Raw genomic sequence first — 23647 nt, 5'->3', positions numbered from 1 at the left:
AATTAAGGGACGAGCATAGATTGAGGATATTTTGGACTAGAATGAAAAGGGGAGAATTTGAACCTCGGAGGGAGGATATAACAACAGTTCGGAGCAGAAGCTGGGGCCGGATGTATAGCAGTCGTTTTTCTTTGGAGGTGCCAGGTTCAGATGTCGGCCTGGAGATCAATTATCACGGTTGGCGTTTCTAGATATTTTCGTCCGTCCCTCGAGGCAAATACTGGTATGAATTCAGTTTAGATCACATCAGAACCTTTCCAATTAATTTTATACTAATCACCTTACCATTTGACTCTGTATAGTTTCAGCCACTAACATCCTTCTTAAGTAAATCACAAATAAAAAAACATAAATGAAGATAAGATTGGAGATGATTGCACGATGAAGAGCTTCGTGATCTGTACTCTTCACCATATATTATAAGAATGATCAAATTAAGATGGACTGGGTGGGTAATACTCTTAGGAGAAATGAGAAATGCACACAAAATTTTGTCGAAAACCTGAAGGGTAGAGACAGTTTGAGAGACCGTTGGCACGAGAATACTGGGACGGGTAGTAGGGTATGCACTTGATTCATCTGGTTGAAGAGAGGGACAAATGGCGAGCTATTGTGAATAAAATAATGGACATCCGGATTCCTCAAGACGTGGAATCTTGATCCATTTAAGCCGCTGTTAAGTTCTCAGGAAGGCCTCCGTTGAATGGAGTTAGATAGGTGAGTTGTATGATTAAATACATTTATCAAGAAATCCCCAGAGAATTTTGTGGCTGTAAAGGTCCCGGCGAACACTGGTTGATAATTGCTTCTATACACGTCTCGCAGCTCTGTACAGTATCGCCATCTCTCCACCGCTGCGGAAAGTTTCTGCAACTGGTTCCATTAATGGCCGCTACTGAGCGCTGTTTTATTGTGTCTCGCAGATTACCCTTGTGCCAAAATGTAATCTTGCTGCTTCATATCCGTTTAATACATGTTACTGTATTGGCACTGAAGTGTAGACCTACGTTCTTGATCCTCAAAAAATAAAGTAATATACTTCAGTTCATGTTTCAATTCTTTGGTAATATTTTTGTCCTAAATGCCCGATTGGAACGACTGTGAAATAAGAACAAATATTGAATTGAACCGTTGCTGGCATTTGTGTAGCCTACACTTCTTTGTGAAGGACAAAGTCGTTTTGGCAAGAGTCGCGTATAGCATATCGATTTCATTTCATATTGGTTCATTTCCGGTTGGAACAACAGTAGTTTATAAGCTGATACCGTTCCCTCCGTGGTCTAGTGGTCAGAGTTTCTGGCTACAGATCCAGAGGTCTTGGGTTCGATTCCCGGCGCTACCAGATTCTGAGAAGTAGTGGGACTGGAACGTTGTCCACTCTGCCTCGTGAGGATAATTGAGGAGCTATTTCCTTGAAATAGCGGCTCCGGTCTAGAAAACCGAAATTAACGGCCGTGGATCCCACGCTGACCACGTGACACCCTCTGTCCGCAAAAATTGGCACTAACTTCGCCGACAAGCGGCGGTGGCTCGGTGGGTATAGTTCGCTTGCGGACTAAAACAGCGGAGTTTGTTTGTTTTGTTACCGTTTATTAAAAACCGCGTATGCATCCCCGAATCGGTATAGTGAGCTGATACTTAATCTTACATGGTTGGTGACGTCAAGTTATTTAATTTTCGTGGATTTTTCGATGATAATGTGTAGTGTAGAGATAATGTAGGTAGTCCTAAGTAACAAAATAGTCGTTGGACTACTTTTCGTTTGAATCATTTCTCGTTAAATGCTGAGCTGTGTTACCAGGCTTCGGAGCGGATGTACCGCATATTCAGTCGGTTCTTTCACTTCCGCTGTGATCAGAACAGCTGTACAGTAAGCCGGTCTCCTCACCATTGTTACTTGAGGGATTTTTCCTTGGCGATCTTGGCGTAAAAATGACCACTGGAACTTCATGTTGCATTTCCGATATTCAGAAAATTTACCTCACGCCACCTATACACCTTCATGACTTAATATCAAAATTTATCTATGAATGTAACCTGGCATTTCACTAAGTAATACATTCTTACAGTTTCAACAGAAATTAAATTATGTCAGTTTTAGTGAGCAATAAGAATACTGTAACGTGTATAGCTACTGAGAATCGGGTTTGGATTTGGTAATTGGTTTTAGTAACTACAATATATATAAATAAAAATGTAACTGTTCGTTTGTCTCTGATCGAAGATCTCCGAAAGTTCTTCACCGATTGCTTTGAAATTTTGACACAACGTTACATTCGAATACGCTCGTTTTTTTTATGTACCTATTATATAGATGTCACACCTGTGACAGATAAAAACGGGTAAAAACATGTCACATGTTCCGAATCCAGCAGTCGTTTCCATAGTAACGCTAGAACAGTTGCATAGGATAAGAGGTTCCGTTGCGTAACAAGGGATGAAACCGGAAAGTATTGTCGCGTATCGGGCGTATATCGCGACAAATAAATTCTCGATGTATTCGATGTAGCGANCAACGGATGAAACCAAACACTTCTACAGAGTGTTCTGTCGTCCATCGAATACCAACAGATCGTTGCCTAGGAATAACCGCGGCAACGAGCACAGAACATGTGAAATCGAACCCTGGGCGAAAGTGCCCTCTATTGCGTCCGAAACCAGGTTATAACAGTCCAACTCCGAAGAGTTTTTTGATGATACTGGACGTGATAATAATTGTACTCGCTGGTGTAAAAGTGAGCGTTCAATAACTTATTCGCTGAACATAAGACGTACGTGGAAGTTATTTGTCGCACTGAATAGGAGACACGTGACCACAACAAAGTTACATACGTAACACGCGACATATTCTTATTACCAAAGTACACGTAAATAAGGCAACAATTTAAAAGACATCGAGAATATGTCACTCACTAAAAATGTATTTTAAGACTTTATTTTTTTTTATTTAACTTGACGGGGTGAGCATATTCCAATGAACATGCTCAATACTTATTTTAACTGCTTAGTAATATGCAGTTAAGTGTTGTATTATTAAGACTTTATGATGTTAAAATCATGTGTGACATATGTCATACCTGTGACAGGTTGGTTTGTTGTTAAAATATTAATTGTACTCAATATTAATATACTGTAACGTGTTATACGTCGTTCATTTCATGAGTATAGTTTATTTTTCATTGTTTTTCATTTCGTTTTCTTAACTGTTCTCCTTATTTTTTAGTGCAATTGGCGGTGGGAGTGAGCTATGTCGATTGATCTGCGTTTGAATTGAAATATTTCGTTAGTATTTTTTTTTCTTTGTTTTCCAGTTCGTGTTCTTCCCTTTTTTAATGTTTTGCAGTTTTATATGTTTTTGTTATAACTTTCTTTCTTTCTTCTTCTTCTACTTCAGTGCAATCGATCTGCTTTAGTTCATCCAAATAATGTCTCGCAGAAGATCAAACTTAGGTCGTCGTACTCGCGGAGCGGAAGCAATTCACTCGATCTGCCACAGCAACGCGTGGCCGGGTACAGCTAGTTAGTTACAACACTGTTACTGATTTACGCAATTTACAATCACTACACTCTGGTCTCTTTAGTTTATCTGCAGTAGTCTTCACGGGTTTATAACACGGGAACTATAACCGTCTCCCTAAATCATACATTACCAATAACACTGCGCTATAGCACACGTAAAGTCTTCAAATCACACGCTAAATCCTCACAGGCCGCCTAGAAAACGCTGTACTCCTATTGTTGTCTCGCGTGTATTCGGTCACGAGGTGTTTAACGGTCAGTTACCTAGCAACGCTGTGTCTATCCACGTTACAGTACCAAATTTCATGAAAATCCATTCACGCAGAGTGAAGGGATTTCGTACGAGAAAGTGAAGGTTCCGAAAACAATAAAGAATTCCCATGGAAACTGTTTGTGCTGCTTTGTGCCATATTATGTTCCGTGCAGGGCTACTTTAGTATGTGGAATAGGAAACAGCCTCTTGAACGCCCCTATGACCGTTCCCTTGCGTTTCATATGGCAGTTGTTTGATATGAATGAAATTAAAACGGGATGCTAGCGTGTCAGGCGAGGATTCTGTTCAAGTTCAAATGCCATGCCATGACTTTCTCGTGCCAATTAGAGTGAGTACTAGTATTATTTACGAAGCTCATGGTGTCTCTTTGAGATAAAAAATTACAATATGCAGGTAATCGGGTCCTCTCTTGAGTTCGTCGAGAAATTCCAATAAAATATCTTGCGTTTTGTTTCATCTAACTAGTAAACCGGCCGATGACAGTGGCGGCACAGTTTAAGGCATGAACCGTCTTCGCCCGCTCGAGCGCTGGGATCATGGGTTCGAATCCCACTCGATGCATGCATGTCTGTGTGTGTTTATTCTGTTGTTCTATATGTAGGTAGCGGCCTTGCGACGTCCTGATCCCCCGTCAAATGGTTCCTACCGACCGTGTATAGTTTAAGAAACTTAAAAAACGGTCAAGATCCACAAGAACTGCAGAGCCATATACAGGTAAACTAGTAAACCGAGGGGGAAGCACCGTAGGAATTGCTGTGACCAAGCACAGCATCTAACCTCAGTTTTAAATACGCGTGACCTACCAAACACGTGACAATATCATAAAATTAATTGTTATGCTATTTATACTTTTAATATTTTTAATACTTCTATTTTCATATTTTTATTTTATCTTTTATGTTTTAGTCATAATCGTAACGTGAATTGTATACTGAATCGTAGATATCGTAAAATATCGTACAATATCGTAAAATTAATTGTTATGCTATTTATACTTTTAATATTTTTAATACTTCTATTTTCATATTTTTATGTTATCTTTATGTTTTAATCATAATCGTAACGTGAATTGTATACTGAATCGTAGATATATAGCTAGTATATAAATATATATTCGCTAGCAACGCAGCCATCAGTTGCAAGAATACAGATCCGTATTATAACCAATACTTTAATCATTTGAGTTGTGTTCTTAAGTGCCTGATGATGACCTAATTATATGGTCGAAACATGTAGCACAGTTACGTTTATATTAAACACGTAAGACATATACCAACACCTATTGTCTTTATTGAAGCTATTCCCAAATTTATGGGTACACTGGAATGAAAGGAAAAGTATCTATTAAAATGTTAGTCGCTTCGTCAGCAGTTATTTTCTTTTTGTAACTAAATGTTTATAGGGGAAGACTTTTTGAAGTGTCGTCTCAAGCATGTCAAATGGATAGTTTTGAAGCAGTAAACCTCCTCATGATAACAGTTCTGCTTCAAAGGTTTGCACCGTACTTAGATTTATACTTTCCAACACTGAAACAAATGCTACAAAATTTATACTCCCTCACAGGTGGTTCAGTTTCTTGACCAGCAAGATCACCAGATTTTTCGCCTTTGGACTACTTTCTCTGGAGTCACAAGAAATTCGGATGTATGCCGTCAAGTCAGTAGGGTCGAGTTAAAAAATTGCTGAATAGAATAATGGACTCTTGTGCTCACATCAAGTATGAACATGGCCCTGTAAAGAGGGCCGCTGCTTCACTCACAGTCAGTCACACGAAGGGCTCAACTGCGCATTGACAGTGAGGCTCACCATTGCGAGTCAGGCAAAGAGCACGAGCATTTTAAAATGCAGTTTGTAGTGCAATATAAACTTACTACTACTACTACTACTACTACTACTACTACTAATAATAATAATAATAATAATAATGTGACGTGACGTGACGTATCAAACCGTTGTTGGGCAACGGGATGGGGAACGAGTGACCACGAAGACAGACCCTTGATCCTCTGGATAAATGGTCGGTTGCCAAGTTACGCAACTTGGGTTTGTAAATTGTGTAAACCCGCAAAAGTGTTATAATCAATTGTAGTTACGACTTATGGGTTAATAAAACCAAGTAATAATCTGAACGGCGTCCACAGTAGACCAAACACGTTACACTAATAATAATAGGTAAAAACGGTAAAGTTGTCCCTACGCTTAACTAATTAAGCACTACGCCATTAAGGCTTATGGAGGAGTGGATGTATAGATCCGCATTTTCTTGATCTCGGCACTAGCTGGAGGTGAGTGGTCAGCTTCACAACCCGGCCGTTTTACGCCCGGAGAAGGAGCCCCCGGTACCCATTGGATAGGAGGTTGGGTAGATCCCAGATCCAGGTAGGACGACGTGGAGAAGAGAAGTTTCTTGACCCTGTTAGGACTCGAACTTTGACCACTCGGTCGTCCAGCCCGTAGCTAGTCACTATATGGAGAACACTATCCAGGCTCCTAATTATGATATAATAATAATAATAATAATAATAATAATAATAACAGTAATAATAATAATAATAATAATAATAATAATGAAAGCTAAAATTGAATGATAAGAATTACAGATTCAATAGAATGCTTATCCTATTTCTTTTTACAAACCGTTGGAGATGGGACCCATGTTTATTCAGTTTTCCGACTCAAAATTATCCCAAGAGCACGTAGATAAAGTATGGGCATCCTGTTGCGTCACATCGTCTATATTACTCCACCGCCTTTCCAAATTGTCTTTCTCCATGACGTTCAGGATTATTGCAGTTGCTGAGGGAACATGTCGTTGATACGTTGAGTAAGAAAATATGTGATATATCTGTTATTGCTGTCTGTCCAGGATGCAGCGAGCGTTACGGATAGTCTTTTCATTTGATTGTAGGGGCGCGTGTTTCATTATTTCTCCGTCAGAGGCAGCACACGATGGGCGCTGAGCGGCATTATATTTTTTTGCGGTATGATCCTTTTTCTTACGATCGCCTCTGTGCTCTAGTGGTCAGAGGTCGCAGGTTCAATTCCCGGCGCTGCCAGATTTTCTGAGAAGTGGTGGGTCTGGAACGGGGTCTACTCAGCCGCGTGAGGATAACTGAGGAGCTACTTGAATGGAAAAGTAGCGGCTTCGGTCTAGAAAACCTAAATTAACGGCCGTGGGGGTCCGTTCCGCTGACCACGAGACACCCTCTATCCGCTGAAGTTGGCACTAACTTGTTCGACAAGCGGCGGTCACACGGTCGGTATAGTTCGCTTGCAGAGTAAAGCCACGGAGTTTTATAGGCGTTTTCTTTTTTGTAATCGAAACTGCGTGTGCCCCTCTTTCAGAACGTTTCAACAGCGAATCTTTCTCACAATGTGCCATGTATGATATTTTTTTTTTCAAATATAAGCTGATCCAGTCAACCTTCCGTGTGTCGTGGAAACTTTCCGCACGTACACATTCTTACTATTAGTTATCCGTGATAAAAGAGCGGCTGTCATTACGTAAACGGCTACTTTGAACTGCAGGAATTAAATCTGGCGCTTTCAGGGTCAATTAGTAACCAAAACCACCTCACTGCAGTTGTTGCTATTACCGCCTCTGTGGTCTAGTGGTCCGAGTTCCTAGTTACAGATCCAGAGGGCCTGAGTTCGATTCCTGGCGGTACCAGATTTTGTGAGCAGTAGTGGGTCTGGAACGGGGTCCACTTAGCCTCGTGAGGATAATTGAGGAGCTACTTGAATGGAAAAGTAGTGGCTCCGCTCTAGAAAACCGAAATTAGCGGCCGTGGAGATTCGTTACGCTGACCACGCGACACCCTCTATCCGCTAAAGTTGGCACCAACTTCTCCGACAAATGGCGGTCGCTCAGTCGATATAATTCGCTTGCGAGCTAAAGCCACGGAGTTTGTTTTTTGTATTATTATTATCATCATCATCTATTAATATTAGAATTACAACCATCATTTAATGTTCTTAAGTGAAACTATAAAACTAGAAATAATAAATTTGTTTTGTAAATTCACAGGCAGGTAAAGTTACTGAAGTCCTGGAAACAGGCCTGTGAAGCCGAAAGATTTGAAGGCTACCTTTTTATATTCCTGTTTTCTTCTTGTGAGAGATTATATTGGCGTACTCTTGTCTGAAGCTAGGCCCATGTATCCATATCTTGACAGTCTGTGTTAGTTCAGAGAGCATTAGAGTCTGAGTTAATATCGGTTAGGAACATTAGCTTATAAGCGTTACACGAAAGCACACCACCTCTCAAATCTGTGGGTCTACTGGGTTCTTTTATTGCTAGTGGGGGTGGGACTATTATTTTTATTGCTAGTGGGGTGGGGACTAAGTCCCTTGTACTGCTGCCACTTCTGGACTATTGTACCAGCCCCAGACGATAGGTGAGGGTGACTGTGGAGCAATTGGTGGAATGAAGATTGGCACGGGAAACTGAAGCACTTGGAGAAAACCTGCCCCAGCGCCACTTTGTCCACCACAAATCCACTTGACCAGACCCGGGGTCGAACCCGGGCCGCCGCGATGGGAAGCAAGCGACTAACCGCTTGAGCTATGGCGCGGCCCCAGTTCTACTGGTTAGTTATATATAATGTTGGTCTTAATTACACCTGTGGTCATCGAAATATTACACTTTGTTCAAGGTCGGACCAGCCATTGTCACGTTACGAGTAAATACGCACCCATATGCCCAGATGCCGTTCTTTTTTTGGTGAATTAGGCTAATTAGGCTTCGGAATTAGTTTTGAGGTAATGAATCCTTTGGCGCTTTGTACATCTCCTTGCCTGAAAGATCAACCATCTCAGGGCTTTACCACTACAAGACACACTAGAAAGGGATGGCTTAGCGGTAACGCTCTAGATTCCATTTCGGGAAGTTCTGAGTTCGAATCTCAACCGGGAAACTGTCTACTCTAACTGCAGTTTTGGTGTTTTTTCTCAGTCCCTCCATACCAGCATACCACGACCGCTTTCTTACCAACCGTTTCCAGTTCATCATTCACCCATCTTCCTATCGTTGTATGTTGTATGGTCCAGCAGCTGACGGTGCCCTATAAGGCAGCCTAAGGGTAGAAACACACACAGCGACATCGGTCGTACGACGTCCGTACGGTTCATGTCGCATCAAGTATAAAGTGTAGTCTTAGTTTTCATACGTGACGACATGCGACATCTACCGTACGACCGTCGGAGAGCAAAGAAATGTATTTGGTCGCTCAAAGGTGAAAAAGAGGTCGTACGGCAAATAAAAAATCGTACGACATTTTTCCATACGACCGATGTCGCTGTGTGTGTTCGTAGCCTAAGACAACACAGCCGCTGGCGGTAGCAGTGTTCAGTGCTTCAGAAGATTTTTTTGTCTGGTTTCAGGTAAGTCGCTGAAATTGTAACGTCATGGATTCCGGATTTCAGAACACATGAAATAAGACTAAAACTGGTGCCTATACCTTGTTATCGCAGTTCGTGGTGAGCACAAGTGAAAGTCACAGCCCCGTATCTCAGTATTTCCTTTATTGAAATGCGGCAGTGCAAGTCTCACGTAGAGATGTGAGCTCGATTCTGTCGCTTGTAGAGAGCGTGGATACTAGGAGTAACGTCCCTTGAATGTCAGGTTCAGGGTGTAACTTCCGTTTCTTTTTCGTGTTCTTGGTCTTTTTACTGACATAGACGCCCATGTTATATAATGTTGAGTCAATATGAGAGGCGAATCTGGAGGGATGTTGGAGGACTGGGACGCGCGGTAGCGTAGTTGTTTGGGGCACTATGCTACAAGCCGGGAGATCATGGGTTCGATTCCCGATGTCATTGGATTTTTTTTCAATTGACCTAATCCCTCCAGCCGCTCTGTGGCCCTGGAGTCGACTCAACCTCTTAACAGAAATCTTTCTGGAGGTAAAGGGCGGCCGGCGCGTAAGGCTGACACCCTCACCGCCATCTGTGAGCCGATTATCTAGAAAATGTGGGAACATCGACGTCTCACAACCCTGTGGGCCTCCACGTCCTCTTACAGGGATAGCTTTACCATTTATTGGTCTTCATGTACTATCCCCAACCGATGATTACAAGTCCCATCTGAAACACGTTGTAGAGCTTGGAACAGACTTTGGTTAAGAAGGTAATGTCTCCGTAGCAGTTCATCATTGATTATTAGTAGATGAAGCAAACATACGGACAGCCACGACCTCTCATTATCCGCTCTTTTTATGCACTTCGTGGGAAGAATGCGTCAAATAAACCCCGAGGACAGCGTGTCTCCAGGTGGAATTTGAACCACATGCGATTCGGACCCGCCATTACCCTACTCGACCTTTCTCGTTTTCTCTCTCTCTCTCTCTCTATTTCATCACTGTATCTTCTTCCCGCCGTTCTGTTTCCTGTACACTAAGTGGCCTCAGTTGAATTCGGTCGCCGTCAGTTTGATGAGGTATTGCGTCAATTTCCTCAGGCTGCAGCTTTGGGATTTTCGTAATATACGACCCACCAACCACTATCGTATCCTGTCTTTATGCTTGATATCCATTGCGACATTCTTCCATTTACTCGAATCCTCACCATCTGCGATGAGTCTGTCCTGAACTACCGATCCAGTTGCTGTAACCTTTCTACTCATAGCCTAGGTCAGATCTGAGGTCAGTGATGGCGTAGACCACAACTGCACTGGGTGAGTGGGTGGGTGCGTGAGTAGACGCGTGGAAGACTGGACAGACGAGACGGTCATGAAGGACTACAGAGCTTAACATTAGCGCGGTCATCAGATTCGTGTTGTAAACACCATCAGACATAAATAGAATTCCGAGCAAACGACTTTGCTACACTCCGGAACATTTCCACCCCCTGTCGCGTACTGATGGCCCCCCTGTGTAACAATAAGGTGGAGTAGAGAAGCCTGACCATGTATTGCACACATTCATTTGTGTATTTTATTAATTTTGTGCCATTGTCCGCTAAGAGCATAAGTGACATTAGTGACACAATCGTGCTTGGACACATACCATTATACAGAGTTCCCTCTGCTTGTTTAGAGCTGATTTTATACGCTAATACAATGTACAGCGGTAATGCTGTTCCTTCCTTTCGCTTTCATTTTTACTTCTCTTGTTCTTTGCCTCCTGTTCTTGAGGTAAAATGAATTTCTTCTTCCGTATTTTCATTCTCCTTTTTCCTTTGCTTAATTTTATATTGTTTCTTCATTTTAATTGAGCCGTGATAGCGTAGTCGGTATAGCGACTGGGTATGGGCTGGACGACCGAGGGGTCGGAGTTCGAGTCCCGATAGAGTCCAGAATGTTCACGTCTCCAATCGTCTAGACCGGCTGTGGGATCCACCCAACCTCCTATGCAGTGGGTACAGGGGCCTCTTTCCCTGGGTAAAGCGGACAGGGCGTGAAGCTGACCACTCACCTTCAGCTAGTGCCGAGTTCAAGAAAATGTGGATCTATACATCCACTCCCTCATACTCCTTCATGGCGTAGTGCTTAATTGGTTAAGCACAGGGACAACGTTACCTGTTTTACCTTACCCTTTCTTTTTAATTATTTTCTTGTCATTTGCTTATTTCTTCTAGTCTACCTTCCTTGTTTACTTCCTACTTCCTTTTTTATCATTTGTTTCTCTTTCATCATTCTTAGTTTGTGTGTTTGGTTTCATATTGTCACGTATTGGGCGTATAACGCGACAAATAAGTTCACGCCGTTGTTTGGTATAGCGAATTTATTCTATTCGCTCGTTTACACACAGTTTACAGTCATCACAACTTGCAGTGTTACAATCACTGCTCACAATATCTCGGCGAGACACTGGACGCTCTTCTCTGGCGGTTATTCCAGGACTGACTCTACTCTGAAGGCTTGGTAACGACTGGCTTCTAAGATGGCTCGATCACGACTGGCTCCTTAGCTGGCTGTTCCGAGACTTTCTTCTTTGGAGGCCCGATGAAGACTGACTTCTCCGAAGGCTATTCCGAGACTTTCTTCTCCGAGGGCTGATCCGAGACTGACTGTCTCTCATCGAAGCTGGGCTATTTATAACCTTGGCCGCTGCTAGGCAAATGAACCCTCTGTTATAACCATGGAGACTCCTGTTAGAACTACAATGGAGCAATTGTTGTTTCCTATGCAACGGTCTATACTAGAGTTTCCATAGAAGTTACTCCTCTGGATTCCAGACACGTTACAATATGTATCGCGGAATTTCATCTCATAATGCCACTGACGCGTCCCTGTTTTTGTCGTTCACCTTAATGTATTTCATTCTTTCCTTTTATTTTTGCATATTTCCTCTCTTTCTTATTTTCTTCCCCCCTTTTCTTCCACTCATTTCGTTTTCTTTCGTTCTCTCTTATTTTTCTCCTTTCTATTCTATCTTAATTTATATCCTCTAACAGTTACAAGAAGATTGCTGGAACAATTCAGCTCTCAATTTCTGTAACTCCCTGTTGGCCCGGGGTCGAAAATCGTTGCAATTTCGCAACCCGAGCGATGAAACAAGCAAAATAACTCCTCCATTGTCTGTGGATGGAAACAAGCAGCGATCGATGTGTGTTGCCAACAGAATAACACATGCTCTCTCACGGTGGAATTTTCCTCCTCCCAGCGTGTAGGTTCATTTATGTTTGCCCCAGACATGCTGACTCATAAAACATTGAGGAAAAGTTGTGTGCATTCGTCTTACCGACTTCCTCTTTAGCCGTCTGCATGCTCAACTCGAATGTGGAATGAGAGACCTCATCTCCGCACCGAGGTCCTATGTGCGTTCCCTGCTTCTGTACTTGAGGGCAAATGACGTAATACTATCTTGATACAGGCCACAGAAGCTTACCAAATTCTTCCTAGCCCTTCATCCACAATACCAACGCTGTTACTCACTTCATGCTACGTTATGTGAAGTTTAATTTTAAATGAACAATAGAGAAAATAATAACTGTAATAGTCTTCACCGCATATGTGACATTGCTCTAGCTGTATGTTGCAACAAGGCCTGAAATCGCATTTGCTTCGCATGTCGAAATAGTGTGTTATAATATTCCCCTACCCCACTTCCTTCTCAGTAAGCATCCATAATCATTCTATCTTACTTTGACAAATGGGACATCGAACAGTCTAAATAGTGTATCGCGTAGAGCATTTGTTAGGCAACGACCGTGAGATTGGCGGATATACCAGGGCCGTTTCTGGACAACGGCTCGGTTCCCGCAGCAACAGACACGACTGCAACAATTGGAGAGGTGTTTTCTATGTGGTCCGTGCCAAAATGTTATAAGCAATGGACAAGGTTAGAGCTGAGTCAACTCTGACAAAAGAAATACCCGTCCTCTCGTCAGAGAGGGAGCCCCACAATAGCAAGACTGTAATTGTCAAACAATAATAAATATCTGGTCATGAGCCCCAGATGGGGCTCGACACCAAGACTGACTGACTGACTGACTGACTGTCAGTCGCAATGTGACTGTTACTTTGACTTTGACTTTAGCTGAGTCAGATCTATACGGGAGGTTGTGAAGAGAGGACTTAAGCGCGTTAGAAGCCGTTACCAAGCAACTACTGGAGAGGACAGCGGGATGGAACAGGCTTAGCAGTTGCTGTGGTGATTTGTGGAGATTGGCGGTGGCGCCTGTAGTCACACTCTAAGTCGTGACAACAATACCCATCCTGCAGCTACATTCGTGTTAGTGTTCTCCGAAAGAGCAATAGATAAAGATTCGCAGGAATACCACAAGTCGAACACCGAACATTTGCGGGGCATATAAAATGTCGCCTAAAATCGATATTTGTATAAAAATAGTAAATAAATTACAAATGAAATGTTATTTTCCCTCGAATATGTGTGCATGGGGAAATTTATGTTCGTGCGCACTGAAGATTTTCCTTTTTAAGTTTTGCGGCGCTTCCTTAAACTGGTTTGCTGCCCACATTACAGATAATTCGTGTATACAAAAGCGAAGAAATTGTTGTATCACCAGATTGAAACACATTTCGTCACTTGAATGGCATGCATTGCTGGCCGACTTTGTAGGTCATGATCGCTTAATCAGGGTCAGTTTGCTGTCAGCGTAGCTTCTTAATTAATATCGCAGTTTGTGCCACACCCTTCGCACACAATTCGCAATTAGCACCAGCAGGTCATTTCGGGACCAGCAATAAGAGTGAAGATATTGTCTACTTCACTGTGTGTTCTTTGATATCTTGTGTCTCTCATCGGCGTGATGTTCAATTTTTGCTTTTACTAAATTAATTGCTACAGATACTGCATTTGGCTGGGGATATATTTTAACGTTTTAAGTAGATTTAATACACGTCATAGCGAGTAAAAAAAGTAAAGCTGTCCCTGTACCAGGCCATGAAGGCCCATACGGCTGTGAGACGTTGAGGGTCCCACATTCTCTAGACAATCGGCTCACATATGGCGTTAAGGTTGTCAGCCTTACGCGCCGGCCGCGCTTTACCCCCAGGAAAATTATTTAATTAATTCCTAGTACTCATTTCTGTTAGAGGCTGATTAAACCCCAGGGCCTAGTGTGGCTGGAAGGATTAGGTCAACTGAAAAAAATCCCGCGACCTTCCCGCTTGTAGCATAGCCCCTCAACCAACTACGCTACCGTGTGCCCCCACACGTCATAGTGAGAGATGTTTGAAATGAAAATTACCTGCCTATGTGTTAATGAAATCCATGTTTTTGTCATGCGCTATTTTTTCCGAAATTCGTAATTGAAGTGTCTGATACCGTGGCTCAGTCAATATGGTGATCAGAATTTACAGTTCGGATGTTAACCGACGTTTTCCTGCATAACTTTATTTTACCTGTTGTAACGTTCACTATTGATTAAAGGTCATTCCCATATCCAAAGGGTACCAATATGTGTTCCCCTGAGGTATTTCTGCCGAAGCGTGAAGCTGATCACAGTAGGAGGCCCAATTTTTCCGTGCTCCTTCATGACATCTAGATGCGATATTTCCTGTGGCTTAATATCGCTCCTGGATTACATTTCATGGAATTCGACGCGCAATATTGTTCTTCTATTCTCGTCCTATTAGCAGTAATTTCTTTGGAATTTCATTGCTCCCCATCAGAGTCGTATTCGGCATCGTTGGACGAAGAAAGTTCGAAGCAGGGTTCGTAAAGTGTCCATTGTAGTGGAAACGGGCTTGCCCTGAAACTGCATACACATCTCACTCCAGATTAGTATTTTTATGGTACAACATTGTTTATAGGAAGCATATTGGGCCGCGCCATAGCTCAAGCGGTTAGTCGCTGGCTTCCCACCTCGGAGGCCCGGGTTCGATCCCGGATCTGGTCAAGTGGGATTTGTGGCGGACAAAGTGGCGCTGGGGCAGGTTTTCTCAGAGTACTTCGGTTTCCCCTGCCAATCGTTATTCCACCAATTGCTCCACAATCACCCTCGCCTATCATCTGGGGCTGGTACAATAGGCCAGAAGTGGCCGCAGTACAAGGGACTTGGTCTCACCCCAGTAGCATTAAAAAAAATTAGGACTCATATCAGAGGTTGTGAAGTAAAGCGGTTAGCTGCAGAGTGGACGTACGTGGTACTGTACCTGCCGGTCCATCTCCACAGACCCCTGGCTTTATTCGACTCGACATTAGTCTGTCAGCACCTGCTCACGCTGATTCCTCGCTCGCGGATTTTGTTTTTCTTCTACCCTGAAGATGGAGGCGATACGTTTCTCCGAAACGTCGGTTAATGCAATATATACACGGCGCCACATCCCAGAAAACGGCTTTCTTCCTGAACGTGGCACTGTTCCCGAATCTAGTGCTTTTCTCTTTGCCACTCTAGGACCCATCCAGCTTCCCTATATAATTGGTACTGGGCGCCCTTTTCCTGGGATTAGAGTGGCCGCTTGAATCTGCCCACTGACCCCAGTTTAGTACCAAGGACGTTGCCTGGTGCTTAGACACGGTGACTAGATATCAGAGTAGGGGAACTATTTGTTCTTCTCCCAGAATATAATTATTTTCTTTATCATTATCATAAAGAGAACCGGGATAGCTCGGTCGGTATAGCGACCAGCTACGGGCTGGAAGACTGAAGGGTCGGAGTTCGAGTCCCGGTAGCGTCAAGAATTTTCTCTTCTCCACGTCGTCCAGACCGGCTCTGGGGCCCACCAAGTCTCCTACCCAGTGGATACCGGGGGCCCATTACCGGGGATGAAACGGCTGGGGTTGTGAAACTGTGGATCTATACATACACTCCCCTTATACACCTTCATGGCGTAGTGCTTAATTAGTTAAGCACAGTTACAACTTCTTAATGAGCACCATAACCAATAGCCTAAGCAATGAGGGCTTCACTCGGCAACACACGGCATAACAGTTGATTAATACACCCACTCATATGTTTTCGTCAGTGAGTGACTGTACTCCTTTCATTGCTAGTGGGGTGGGATTAAGTCCCTTGTACTGCGGCCACTTCTGGCCTATTGTACCAGCCCCAGATGATAGGTGAGGATGATTTTGCAGCAATTGGTGGAATGAAGATTGACAGGGGAAACCGAAGTACTCGGAGAAAACGTGCCCCAGCCCCACTTTGTCCACCACAAATCCCACTTGACCAGTGAGTGACTGTCAGTAAAATGGACAAAAGCATGGCTTCCCAAGAAACAAATATACCACACCGACGACCTTAAAGTGAAACTGAAATCCATATATGGGAAAATGTTTAGCGCATGAGTGATACATCTCATCAGAGCGTGTGGCGTCTATAAACTGCAGCTCATACCAAAGAAGGTAAATGGTAACAGAATTTCATTTACAGGGGAATGTTTTTCATTACAGTATTTAAATATCGTCGCTTGTATGGGTGACTTATTAGACGGGGTTTGGATTGATAATTGAATTTATTGATCACTCCTTGTACAGTCACTCGTAATCACAATAAATTACTGAGGGTAATGACGCGTATTATGGCTCCCACTCTACGCAGTGAAAAGTGTCCGCTTAAGAGGGGTTTGATGTGTGTCTGCAAAGAAATAGGTGAACAGAAGAAGTTGCAATTGTTAGGAGTGGCCTGTATCATTTCTTGGAGCTGTCGGATGCCGCTGCATCAGGTTTGTCGCTTCCAAAATGAATGACTGGAGGGTGGCGGAAAAATTCTTCATTCGCTTTTCAGAGGGCAGCTGGATGTATGCAAAGGCTTCGGCTCCGGAAACTTCTTCATTCTCATAGTCTTATGGGGCCGAGGAGGTGGCCCTCTTCCTACGACCTACAGTAACAGGAACAGAAACGTCCTTCGAGTTATCCTACGCCGGAGTGGATACGAACGCTTGCAGGTAGTCCTAGGCATCCTTTCTTCCATACGGAACTGCAAGGAATTTAACATTTGAGTCTGAATGGCAATGTAACATTCATGAAGAACTTCAAGAACTCGATTGTATCGAGAATCTGACAGACTGCTATTTAGTCTCCTCGGCGTCTTCCGTGACGCGAAGCCAGTCAGTTCCTCCCCATCAAGTTCCGAAGATGTGTGATGTTCTTGATAGCAGCGCGAACCAATTGAATTGAATTTGTTAACCGCTTATTACTAGAAGTTACAAACCAGAATAAAACTCTTACTTGTTTTCACACAACAAATCGCTCCACATTAGCTCTTCTAAGTCTGCTGTCACTAGTCTTCGTAACAGCTCTTAACAATGGCTATTCTTTTACGGTGTTTTCACTATTCGTTTCCTGGCAACGGATTTCAACACAGGAACTATAACAGTCTCACTCCAGACATCACTGTACTAGAGCGCACGTTAAGTCTTCTCTTCACAGAGTGACCTTCAAGACTCATCTAATCCACATTCAATAATTCTGATGCCTCAGTTCCTCGATTCAACTCCTCTGCTTCCAAGGTCATATATCCTGGCCGGCCGGCGCTCGAAACTCGACTGACTGCAAACGACCATCGTTGTCCTTTATAATCCTTTGGACGTACCATCCAGAAAACACATCCATTGCCTAGCAATGGATGCCCTATTGTCGCGCGCTTAAGCGGAAAGGTGTTTACCAGATCGTTGTCTAGCAATAGGATTCTCTGCAGTGCTCTGACTTCACATTTCAGGCGTTCAGGCGTCATGTCACAATATGTAATTATAAGTAGGGAAGTCAAAAATTATCCGCACTCTTGTTTTTCCAGTGAATGTATACAAAAGTATGGGTTGAACAAGTACTTCATGTTTCTACATAGTCTCCTCCCTTTTCGATGGACTTGGTCCAGCGGTCCAAAACCTTGCGTATTCCCTCCACGAAGAAGTTTTTCGGTTGGTCGCGCAACCATTTATGCACCGCTTCCCCCACTTCTCTATCTGTAGAAAATCAAAAACCTCGTAAAACATCTTTGAGCGGTCCAAAGAGATGACAGTCGGAAAGGGCGAGATCTGGGCAGGGTGTTCCAGCACCTCGAAACACAAATGGTTAATGGTTTCAACGGTCTGGCCGTCCTTGTGTGAGTGTTCATTGTCATGCAACAACCACACTTTCTTCAACAATAGGCCTCGGTGTTTGGTGTAAATTGCTGGCTTCAGATTGTTGGCTAGCAAATCACTGTATCTTGCACTGTTGATCGTACACCCTTTTTCCAGGTAGTCCTCCAGTATAGGCCTTTTTGAGTCCCAAAAACGGTTAGCATCACCTTTTCCACGAAAGATTGAGTCTTGAATTTCATCTTCGTTTGCGATCCCGGGTGTTTCCACGCCATACTCTGGCTTTTGGATTCTGGCTCATAGTGATGAACCCACATATGAATTTCAGGCCCTGACACACCTTCCAATCAGAGAAATCGGATCACTATTCTTTGTTAATCATTGGTGCACACTGCTAGCAGAGCGGCCATGTTTACACTGTCACAGCATCAAGGAAAATGATGCGATCAAGGTAAAACTTCGATCACGTGACCACAGTAGTACCAACTCTAACAATACATGCGTAGGAGGCAGTGTGACAAACCTAAAGATGTGTTATGGTGGAAGTGTGGATAATTTCTAACTTACCCTCGTATATAGGTTCAATAAACCTCTCTCAAAACTCTATTTCCTCAGTTTGCTAGCCTGTTCTGGATGGCCTTTTTGCTCTGCTTACAGTGTTAGCCCGTATATTGAGAAGACTTCACAGATACACATGCCACCAACATACTCGTATATGTTTAGTTACATATAATATCGTGCATGAGGAAGAGGAAAAGAGACATTTAATATTACATCACATTACCTAAACATAGGATATCCATATAGACATGTGAGAAGTGAACTGAAATCTTCTGCTACTAAAAACTTCATTTTACGTCTTTGTTAATCTAATTAGTATTAAATAAACAGTTAATTCTACCAGTAAACTGCAGTCATTCTAAAATGAAAATATTTCATAACGACAAACATTTTGAATCTTATTATGTTATACTGAAATATGTAAGATTTGATGTTTTCACGGCGGTGACTATGAAGGAAGCCGTCTTCTGGGATGTGGCGCCGTGTAGATATTATATAAACCAACGTTACTCCGAAACATCGGTTTATACAATATCTACACGGCGCCTTATCCTAGAAGACGACATTCTTTATACACATATATATATATACACCCTTTCATTTCAATATTTATCTTTTATTATACGTAGTTTTATATGTTATCGTGTTCAGAATTAACATAGGTGTACAACTGTTTAAGAACATTTCCAGAAATGTTAGGCAAGTTAATTGAGCGCTACCTACCCAGTATATTTAGAAAACATGTGCATTAGTAGCAACTGAGAACTTGTAGCCTGATTTTGATGTCACACCGAATCATACCGCTTGTGTAATGAATTTTGTAATGTAGATGTCGTGTTTGATGGTAATTAGAAAAGCGTAGTCGGTATAGCAATTGGCTACGGGCTGGACAACCGAAGGGTCGGAGTTCGAGTCTCGGTAGGTGCAAGAATTTTCTCTTCTCCACATCGTCCAGACAAATTCTGGGGTCCACGCAACCTCCTATCCTATCCGTACTGGGAGCTCTTTCTCTGGGGGTAAAGCGGCCGAGGCGTAAACCTGATCACTCACCTACAACTTGTGCCGAGTTCAAGAAAACGTGGGTCTATACATCCACTCCCCCATACACCTTCATTGTGTAGTGCTTAATTAGTTAAGCACAGGGACAACTTTAGTTGTTTTTTTTTTGTATTTACGACGCTGACAGTATCCAATCTACATAGAGTGATGTAGTAGAATAATTCTTGAATTGGAAGGGATTTGGAATGACGCGTGATGGTCTATAGATACTATTCCGGCATTTTTTGTATCTAGGCACTCAAGAAAATCACGAAAATCCTCAGTCTGGATTGCTGGTTCCCTTGCCAAGATTCGAACCGAACACCTGACGAATACAAATCTAGAATGTTATCGTTACACCAACCTGCTCACTTATTATATGGCATAGTACGTGATAGGAATGCCTCGGTGTACAGGCGGTAAAATGTGTTTCGTTATCAACTGCATTAGTCACAAAGGTTTTAATGACAACGTGCCCTTTGGAAGTACCGAAAGACGTAGGAGGAAACGATCCAGGCCTACTTTAACACGGTATCTGATCATTTGCCTAGCCAAGAAAACAAAATAGATGGTTTGGGGCCAAGATTCGAAGCCGATATATCCCGAATACAAAGTAGGATTGTTGCCAACACCCCCCCCCCCCCAAAATATATTTCCATGGTCGAATTTTCAAACCCCCTTCCCCGCTTATTATCGAATTTAAATTTTAAATCTAATGATCGGTAGAAAACTGCATAATGAGGAGCTTCATAACTTGTACACTTCTCCAAGTATAATTAGAATGATCAAGTCGAGGAGGATGAGGTGGGCAGGGCATGTAATACGAATGGGGAGAAGAGGAATGCAAATAGGATATTGGTGGGAAAGCCAGAAGGAAGGAGACCACTGGGAAGACCAAGGCGTATGTGGATGGACATTATTAAAATGGATCTTAGAGAAATAGAATGGGATGGGATGGATTGGATAAATCTGGCTCAGGATAGGGACCAGTGGAGGGCTCTTGTGAACAGGGTACTGAACCTTCGGGTTCCATAAAATTCTGGGAAATCCTTGAGTAGCTGCAGGTTTCGCTTCTCCTCAAGAAGGGCTCAGCTCTATAAGTAAGTAAGTAATGACTGGTAGTCAATAAGAACCCCATTTTATCGTTGCAGGTGGCAAGAACGGAAAGAAGATGGGAGATGAAATAAAGGCCATTCAACAAGGGACGCAGACATGTCTTTCCAAACAGTTCGGCCACACCGTTGCCAGCGTACCGATGTTGGTCGATTCTGCCATTGCAAGCAACCACTTGACTGATGCAAACCTTTTAACTGGTTCTTGTGATGCCACCGTTACCACAGACCAAATCAGTCAGATACCTGTTTGTAATAGCTGTGTTTCATATCCAGCAGCTGATTCTGATGGTAGCGTTCTTTTATGTAAACATGTGGTTGACCCTATTGGACAAAGTCCGAGCTTTTCAAGCTGTCACAACATTGATACAAATGTTGATCAGTCGGGATACAAGGAAGACGGAGAGATGGCAAACGAATATTACCAACATGACAATATTAAACATCAAACGCTTCCAGCAACTACGAAAGTGACTGGTCTGGAGACGAGTACAGATGCTACGAATGTAATTGAAGACCAGTCGATATCAGAGACATCAGCGGAGGGTTTCTTTAACATTGCATCTGAAACTGAACGCAAGGAAGAGACAATAATCAATTTAAGAAATGAGTCTATCCAATATGGCCAAGAGGACAACATTAAACACAATATCCTTCCTGTAACTGCGGAGGAGAAAACTGCAAAAATTAATACAGCTGATAGGAATTTAAACGAAGAAGGTCAGGAAGAGTCACAGGTCGTAACTGTGGATTTCCATAACAATGTAGCGAAGGTGTCAGTTCTTCAAGACTTCGCGGAAGGCAAAACACCGGAGTTGAACGTAATGTCAGATGTATACTACACTACACCAGTGACCTGCACAGCAGTTTGCGAATCCTTCTACCCGGAAAGCGTCCGTGAAGTGTCTGCCCTCCTCCAACAAGCGCGATGTTCTTCCCCACCACAGACATCCCCCCCACATTCGACGCCTCAACTCGCCGCAGTAGCAGCGTCGAGCAGTCATTCGTGTGGCAGTCTGTATGCCCAGTGCGGTGCAAACCACCATGAACCCGTCAGCCTCAACGAGATTCTAATAGAACGTGAACATCTCCCGTCCTACTATCGCTACCACCCCAATGCCATAGACTACCAGTTTCAGGGTCCTCTGGTAGAGGACGAAGAAGCCCTTTTCAGGGAATACCATAAGCAGCAGCAGAGGTTTCTAATGGGCAACGGTGTATCGGTAGGGCCCTGTACAGCGACGTCCTCTAATACAGCAGTTACAGCGGGCAATTTGCAGGCTGCAGAAAATGGACAGACCCAGAGGGCCTCTCCCACTGGAGCCTCCCCTGTCTTCAGGATCTCGCATCCCGAGGACTACGGTTATCTCAAGGGCTTGGTTCCGCAGCTCAGAAGGGAAGCCAAGGACTGGGAGGCGAAGTCGGACTCTCTGGAAACAGAAGTACTGGAACTCAGGAGGAAACTCAGAATGAGAGAACAGGAAGTTATGCGGCTGCAGCGGGAAGTGCACAAACTCAAGGTAAGTGCTACACAGCATCTGCTGTTGCAGCCTGCAGCGCTGGTTCTGAACATTGCTGCCTGGTTCGATAATTATGTTTCATCCGTTTGTAAGATTCACAATCCAAAACATAACTTAGATGCGAGTGTCTTTCGGAGGTGGTTTAAATTCACGTAGTATGAACTGTGTCAATGCGTATGCATGCTTTACTGTTGTTAACATCATCAGAGCGTATTCAGCATAATACAGAATGTTGTGTTAAGCTGCAGGGACCACAGCTCCAATATCGACAATAAAATCACGTTTGTTCTTTACATTTTTTTTGCCTCCTACGTATGCTTAGGAAATGTGTCTATTTTTGTGATAATCTCTGGCTGATTAACGTTGCAAATTCAAAACTGTTTCCTTCTTAGGAAGCGGAAACACGTAATTCTTGTAGATGTGTTCAAATCCCTGTGGAGGGCCTATTACAATCACTCCGTCCATCCGCCGTCTGTTTTGTATGTTCTGACTTTCAGGAAGAGGATATATGCACTGTCTCCATAACTTGTTCACGTCATTCAGCTGCTTGGATAATATTTTGCTGTCATATAAACATTATAGTTCAAATACTGAAATAACATTGAATTCACGAGAACTACAACTTTTCGGTCATTGTAATGTTTTCACAAAGAAATACGAAATATGACATTGCTTTGGTCATGTTGATGCATAAGCAAGTTATCTATGAAAATATTAGCGGTGTTTGCAAGTGGCAGTCAAACCATTTTTTTAGAGGGACGGTAATAAATGGAAGTTGCATTCACAAAGAGAATAACAGATTAAGTTCGGATAATATTATCTACCGCTCAGTTGGGAACCATTTTCGTGTCCCGTCTCTACAAGCATAATATTACTGTGTCCTGTTTAAACTTGGCGGGCACGCCCCCCTGGCGCCCTGGAGTCTACTCAGCTTCTAACAGAAACGAGTACCAGAAATCTTCCTGGAGGGTAAAGCGCGGCCGGCGAATGAGGCTGACAAACTTACCGCCATCTGTAAGCCGATTGTCTAGAGAAAATGTAGGAGCCTCGACGTCTCACAACCCTATGGGCCTTCACTGCCTGTTACTGGGATAGGTTTACCTTTACCTTTACCTGTTTAAACTTATCTTTGACCTGGATAAGCGTTTATGTTAAACGGCCTCCGTAGTCTAGAGGTAACGTTCCCACATCATGA

At 43.1% G+C, this 23647-nt stretch overlaps 1 protein-coding gene across 3 annotated transcripts in view; it reads left to right on the top strand.

Annotated features, from left to right (window-relative positions):
- The window catches only part of LOC111868652 (cGMP-dependent protein kinase, isozyme 1), a 167207-nt gene that overhangs the window by 84294 nt on the left and 59266 nt on the right, over window positions 1–23647 (top strand). For all 3 annotated transcript variants that reach the window (XM_023859523.2, XM_023859533.2, XM_023859515.2), the window contains one exon: window positions 20972–22452. In XM_023859523.2, the coding sequence (XP_023715291.1) occupies window positions 20992–22452 (1461 nt within the window). In that variant the 5' untranslated portion in view covers window positions 20972–20991. The remainder of the gene's footprint in view (window positions 1–20971; window positions 22453–23647) is intronic.

The sequence above is a fragment of the Cryptotermes secundus genome, unplaced genomic scaffold, assembly GCF_002891405.2.
Source record: "Cryptotermes secundus unplaced genomic scaffold, Csec_1.0 scaffold280, whole genome shotgun sequence".
Classification (NCBI taxonomy): Eukaryota; Metazoa; Arthropoda; class Insecta; order Blattodea; family Kalotermitidae; genus Cryptotermes; species Cryptotermes secundus.
Note: the sequence above shows the minus strand (reverse complement) of the source record. Positions and strands in the feature narration are given on the sequence as shown.